We start from the raw sequence: 6,078 nt of genomic DNA, 5'->3' as shown, positions 1-6,078 counted from the left end.
CTTGAACTCACAACAATCCTCCTGCCTCAGCCTCCCGAGTTCTGGGATTATATGCGTGAGCCACCACGCCCAACTTCAATCTGATTTTTAGAAGAGGAAGCAGCACAAAATTATTGGTGGAAAGGGAGCAGAAATGAGTAAAGACTTGTAAAATTTTCTATGGAGATAGGAAATCCTCCAGGAATAATTTTTTGAGGTTGGGAAGACCTCTGCTTTTCCCCTCAAACATTTCCACAGAGGGTTAATGCTAGAGAATTAGCTCTTGGTCCAAACACTTTGCCCTCATGCCTGAAATGCTGAGCCTGCTGGGAGCAGAACCTTAGAATGGCTCCTAAACTCACCAGGAGAAGGTGAAATGCAGATTCCTGGGTCTGGCTGCAGACTCCAAGTCACTCTGCCAGGGGCGGAGCTCGGCAATCTGTGTCCCCCCACTCCCACATTTGGGATATGGAGAAAAAGGAAGAGGGCAAGTCGGGCAGAGAACAAGAGGGGCCCTTCCTTGTGTGGGGCTGCAAACGCTGGAATACTGAGGAGCCTCAAATCAATACTCCTCTCAGCCAGGTGTGGTCCCAGCTACTCAGAGGCTGAGGCAGGAGAATCACATGAACCCAGGAGTTTGAGGCCAGCCTGGGTAACATATGGAGACGTGAATGAGAGAGAGAGAGAGAGAGAGAGAGAGAGAGAGACCCAGAGACAGAGAGACACAGAGAGAGACACAGAGAGAAAGAGAGGGAGAGGGAAGGAGAGAGAGGGAGGGAGAGAGAGAGTGAGAGCAAACTGTTCTTTAGAGGAGCAATGAAAGGGGACATTGCACATGTGGGATTCAGATTTTTTCCAGACCTATTTTTACACCCGTGAAGAGTGTTCAGAAGCCTGTCGCAGTTCAGAACGTGGCAACATGTCGGTCACTTTCCTGCCTCAGTGCAAGAGCCTTGACTGCGGCTCCCTCACAGTCTGTGAGCCCAGTCAGGAAGAGCAGAACATTGTGTGGCCACGAGGAGCCAAGCAGCTCTTGGCAAGGCATTTTTGCATATTTTTGTACAGAAATAAGCTCTGCAGAGCCCTGCTTGGGGACAGTAGTAACTGCTGCTGTTTGTCCAACACTCAGGTTGTACAGGTTTATGAAGCCATGGCTGCAGGAAATCACCCAGGGGAAAAGGAAGGGAACACCCTCGCCTTGAGGGACGTTGTGGGGAGGCCGGGTCTGAGGCGAGCAGTCTGGCGGAGGCAGGCCTTCCAGGGGCCAGGGTAGGCTGGGCCTGGTGGGCAGGTGGACACTGGGCTGTCCCATGGCTGGCCAAGGACGGGTCTGTGGCCTGGACAGGGAAAAGGAAGGGAGGACGTCAGCTGGGACACAGAGGGACCCTGATGGCAGAATGGGGTGGGCACCCCTGCCTGCTCCTCCCATCTCCCCTGGCTGTGCCAGAGCTGCCTCCAACCTTCTGGTCCACCCCACCCAGAGATTCCCCCCAGGAGACTGGTGCTCCCCCAGGGCCCTGGGCCAGGAGGGTCGGTAAGTAGGTCTGATGATCTATGGAGAGGGGATTTGTGTTTTAAAGATGATTAAAATTGCACAGTGAATATTCAAGGATGAATTTAATAGGAGAAAGTGACTTTGGATGGGGCAGTAACCACCATTGTTGGGCTCTATGGGTGTTGGCCTCGCACCGTGCAGAGGACCTCAATATACGAAGGGCCTGACCCGCAGGCCTTGTAGACGAGGACTTTGATGTGATGGCTCCACTGAGGAGCTGTACCTGGGGAGCCACTCCACCAAAGACCAGGCAGTCACCTCAACAGACTCTGTGACTTTGACCTCTGTAAAGCCAAGAGCAGCCAGGTTGGGGCTTTCAAGGTTCACCGGCTGGCCACCAGGGCTGGGTCTGTTCCCGCTGCCTTCCCACAACCGACTGCTGCAGAGGAAGTTAGCACTGCGTACTCACCGCGTTTCGGCTGTGTGCGCATGCGTATCGTCGGCGTGCGCGCTATACTGCCTTTATCCTTAGGGGACTTGCCACCCCGGTCCCAAGGGGTGATAGAACTGCTATTGTGTAAACCTGTGTTGGACTCATTTTAACTGGAGGTGATGGGGACAAATCGTTTTGCCCTCGTACAGCAGAACTTCCAAAATCCAAGACCAGCCTGCCTGACCAGTTCAACCCATGTCCACGTCACTGGGGATGTAGCCCTTACTCCCAGGGTCCTGAGCGCCCATCGGCGTCTTCTTCCCTGGGCACATCCCATGGGGAAGACCCACCCAGAGGATGGTGGAGGTTGCACTCCTCAGCTTCCCCAGAGGCAAGCTCCTTTCTAATATCTTTACTTTTTAACTCTGTCCTTACAATTCTGCAAGTTATAAACAGCTAAACCATGCTGCAAACTTGTCTGACAAAAAAAGGGTCTTAGTGCTGCAATCAAATTAAACTTATGCAACGGTTAATAAGACTTGCAAAACCACACAAGGAGCAAAGTCATCACTTTGCATTTGCTTCCTGGTAATTAATCACAGTGGAGGAAGATGAGATCAATCACTGCTTTCCCAGCAACTGCTCTGCCTAAGCCTCCAGCTTAGGAAAGGCTTCTTGCAGTCCTGGGTATTAGCAGGGGCACTCAGCTTTGTTCGGGCTGGGCAGTGTCCAGCTGCTCTGTCATCTTGCAGAGGACTGTCCCACTGGTGGGTAGCATTTGGGACTGCTTGTGCCAAGCCCTCCTTTTCTCTGCATCCAGGTATCCAAGATGTAGGTCTGCATCTCGCTGTGATCCAGTACTATACTTCCGCCAAGACTCAATCTTGTAAAAGTGACAGGAAGCCCAGAGGCCCTAGGATTCCTCCCAGGGACGAGGAATCCAAACCAGGGCTCTGGCCAAAGGCATTCATTGTTCTTCCTGCTTCTCTGCTCCCAGTCTCCTCCAGACTCACCCAGACCTTTTCAGTGAATCTCACTGCTCGTTAAAACAACCTGGCAGTCTTGGTTTCTTGCTCCTGAAAGTGTTTCTCTGCTTGCTTGGTAACACGTCCTACAGTGCCTCCCCTTCCCTTTCTCACTAGCAGAACCCCGAGTTTCCATTTGTCCATACATCTGCCCAGCACAAGTAGGTGCATCAGGACTGATCGGTCCTATCTGTCTCCCTGCCTAGCCCAGTTATACCTTGGTTCACAACTGCTTTGGAACTCATTGAATTGGGTACTTGACACATTTTGACCAGAAAATTTTGTCTCCACACTCATCCTTCATTGGGTAATCAATGTGCAAGCTAGATAAATCTTGGCTTCCATTACTTCTGACTCCTGGCTCACTACCCTTTCTAGCCAAAACAATTTGTTTGGTACTTGTAGTTTTGGGTACTTGTCACGCCTCCTGGAACCAATTAACAGTGAGTACTGAGGTACCACTGGAGCTGGCCAATGACCCAACTCTGGCCAAACAGACCTGAGAGGAAGTTGTTGGAAGCTTCTGGAAAGATTCTTCTCATGGACTTTGCCCTGGCCCCTTTTCTTCCTGCTTGAGAAACCACCACATGCGAAGGGGAGCTTGGAGCCACTTCCAGTCAAGAAACACAGGGTGCTGGGTGTCTGAGGGTTTCGGCTCTCCCTCTGCAAGCCCCTGCCCTGCACTTTTTCACTCTTCATCTCCTAAAGGAAAAGAAACGTGAGGGAACACTTCCCTGAGGTCCAGCTTTTGGCGTGCCTGGGCCACACTGTGTCTTTTCAGGCAACTCCCTCGGGGCGCCCAGGCACAGTGCCTCCTCCGCTTTCATCTGGCCCTGATCAAAAGGTGCATCCCCTCAGCCAGCCTCGGGCACATGCTCAGCAGCCTGTCCCACGGTCCTGTGAGAAGAGCAGTGAGTCTTGGGAACTCACTGGAGAGCCCAGCTGTGCTACTCTCATCCCACTGCTTCAAACAGTGCCTCTGGGATATGTGGGAAACACTCCTTTCTACCTTCAAGTCTGTCTTCCTCACTCCGGGCCTGTGTTCCCAGAGGCCGGCACACCCTGGGGTCTCAGCCAGTGTTAATGGAGTGAATGAGTGAATGAATGAATAAATGAATGAACATGTAACAAAAGGTGCCAAGAGCAGAGGCTGCTGGGTGGAGGAGGCGGCAGTGAGTCACTGGGCTCTCCACACCTCCAGGGCAAAGGTACAAAAACCATTGTCTTAGACAGCAGCCCAGGTGCCACAAGGCGGCTTTAGTCACCCTGGCTTTGGCCTTCACACCGGGCATGCCCCAACACGAGCCCTGTCTGCCCTCGGACCCAAGTCCTCGGCCAGAAGAAAGATATCCAGGAGACTCCTCACCCCTTCACCCTGTGAGGTCACAGTGACAGGTCACCCTGAATCTGCCAGCACCTCGACCTTGGGCTTCCTGGCCTTTAGAGCTATGAAAAATAAATTTCTGTTCTTTATAAGCTCCCAGCCTATGGCAGTTTGTTGTAGCAGCCCAAAGAGAGAAAGATACTAAAAAAAAAAAAAAAGAGAGAGAGAGAGAGAGTAAGATACTGTGTATGAAGTGCCGGCATCTTTAACACAGAGATGTCACTTAGGCCAATCAGCAATGTGGGGGGCATATTCTCCTGTGCCAAGTTATGCTGATGAGGAAACTACCACGAAGTGAAGAGGCTCTTAAAGACCATGCAGCATCTCAGTAGCAGAGAGCTGGAGTTGGTTCCATTTGGTTCTTTTTGCTCTAAAGCTGTATTTGTTGCATCAGCCATAAAAACCCCAACAGATCTGGGGCCTGGAGGAGGGAACCCTGACACCCCCGAGACAGGAAAAGGCCTCCCAGGTCACAGACTCCAGCTGAGTCTGTGCCTCGGCACCCGGGCACATCTCACCTTTCGGAAAGCCCTTTTTCCTTTGTAAGATCCAGATCATCACACAGGCGCAAGAGCGCCGTGAGCGCTGAATGGTGTATGTGGGCGAGATGTCCCCAGTGCAGTCCAGGGATGAAGTGGAAAGACGATGCCCTGTTACACTTCTTACCTGGAACTGTTCACATGACTGGCTGGACGTTGAGCCTGCACCTTCCCTTTCATATCTCTTTGTTTATTTTGGTGACTTGTATTTGGGTGGTTGTTGGGAAATGGTAATGACGGTTAATTGAATGCTGAAGTTGTCTTTCTCAACATTTGGTCACGGAATAGATTGTGTTCTCACCTCCTGAGATGCAAATGAGACACGCAGATATTTCAGCACCACCCAGACATGCTGATTCAGAATTGCTGGGTCGGCCCCGCAACAGTATGATAATCAGTAACCTGCCAGGTAAGGCGGTGCACCCTCAAAACACTGTGCTGTTTCACATGAAAAATCCCGTTTAATTCCCTGAAGGCCTGAGGAGGTGGGAATTAATATCTCTGATTTACATATGAGAAACGTGGGTTGGAGAAGCCAGCGGCTGGCCCCGGGTCTTCAAGGGAACCCCAGGTCTGTGCACCCCTCCACCCCTGCTGACCCTTCCCTCACTACTGCAAATCTCCCGGAAGTGGCACAGTTTTGCTCCCAGAGGACAGGCAGCCCTTGTGAAGCAGGAGTCACTGGAGGCGCAGGAGTGTCCTGGGCGGATGGATGAAACACCTATTTTTACTTGGTTTGCAAGACCATCGGGACTTACATCATTATGCAAATGGGAAAACAGTGAGCACCGGGACTGGCCCGTTGTTGAGAGGGAGCTAAGAAGGAATGACTACCAGTTTGCAAATGTTCCTGAGGTGCCTGTCACCTGCCACACACGAGTTTCGGAGCACTGAGACTTGGCGTGGTGAATAAGGATGACGACGCGATCCACTGAGTTCCTACAATCGCGAAGCTTTTGCAAGGTCTTCCCCACCCAGAGCTCTCGCACCTTTGGGGGAGAATAGGGTGGGTGCTGGGGTTGGAACCCAGGGTCTCGCGCATGCACGAGCCCTACACTCCCGGCCTTACTGTGCCCCTAACAGAGGAGAACTTCGAGGCCTAGAGAGTCTTTGCGCGAAAGTTCAAAGCCAGGGACCGGGTCTGGCTGGCCTCTCAGGATACCTCTCCCATGTCGCTAACCTGCACGGAGCTAGAAGGCCTCAAAGCCAGGCAACTCTGGCCC

General features: G+C 52.2%; 1 protein-coding gene across 2 annotated transcripts; it reads right to left on the bottom strand.

Annotated features, from left to right (window-relative positions):
* Nucleotides 1-773: 773 nt before the first annotated feature.
* On the bottom strand, nucleotides 774-4,962 carry LOC106149814. Of its 2 annotated transcripts, XM_013520105.1 has the most exons (3): nucleotides 4,835-4,962; nucleotides 3,432-3,634; nucleotides 774-1,316 (listed from the first exon to the last, which is right to left on the bottom strand). In XM_013520105.1, the coding sequence occupies exons 2-3, from the start codon at nucleotides 3,629-3,631 to the stop codon at nucleotides 884-886; spliced, it is 633 nt and encodes a 210-aa protein (XP_013375559.1). In that variant the 5' UTR covers nucleotides 3,632-3,634; nucleotides 4,835-4,962; the 3' UTR covers nucleotides 774-883. The 2 variants fall into 2 exon arrangements, with proteins under 2 accessions (XP_013375559.1, XP_013375564.1); XM_013520110.1 differs by lacking the exon at nucleotides 4,835-4,962 and having other exon boundaries at nucleotides 3,432-3,885.
* Nucleotides 4,963-6,078: the final 1,116 nt, after the last annotated feature.

The sequence above is a fragment of the Chinchilla lanigera genome, unplaced genomic scaffold, assembly GCF_000276665.1.
Source record: "Chinchilla lanigera isolate Chin_1 unplaced genomic scaffold, ChiLan1.0 scaffold00005, whole genome shotgun sequence".
In the NCBI taxonomy this organism is placed as follows: Eukaryota; Metazoa; Chordata; class Mammalia; order Rodentia; family Chinchillidae; genus Chinchilla; species Chinchilla lanigera.
This window is presented reverse-complemented; position numbering and strand designations above follow the sequence as displayed.

Excerpts from the sequence above, each read along its gene's own strand:
- LOC106149814 (XM_013520105.1), bottom strand. The coding sequence starts at position 3,631 with ATGAAGAGTGAAAAAGTGCAGGGCAGGGGCTTGCAGAGGGAGAGCCGA. Across the intron at positions 1,317-3,431 it reads TTCCAACAACTTCCTCTCAG|GCCACAGACCCGTCCTTGGC; the intron begins GTCTGTTTGGCC and ends TTCCCTGTCCAG.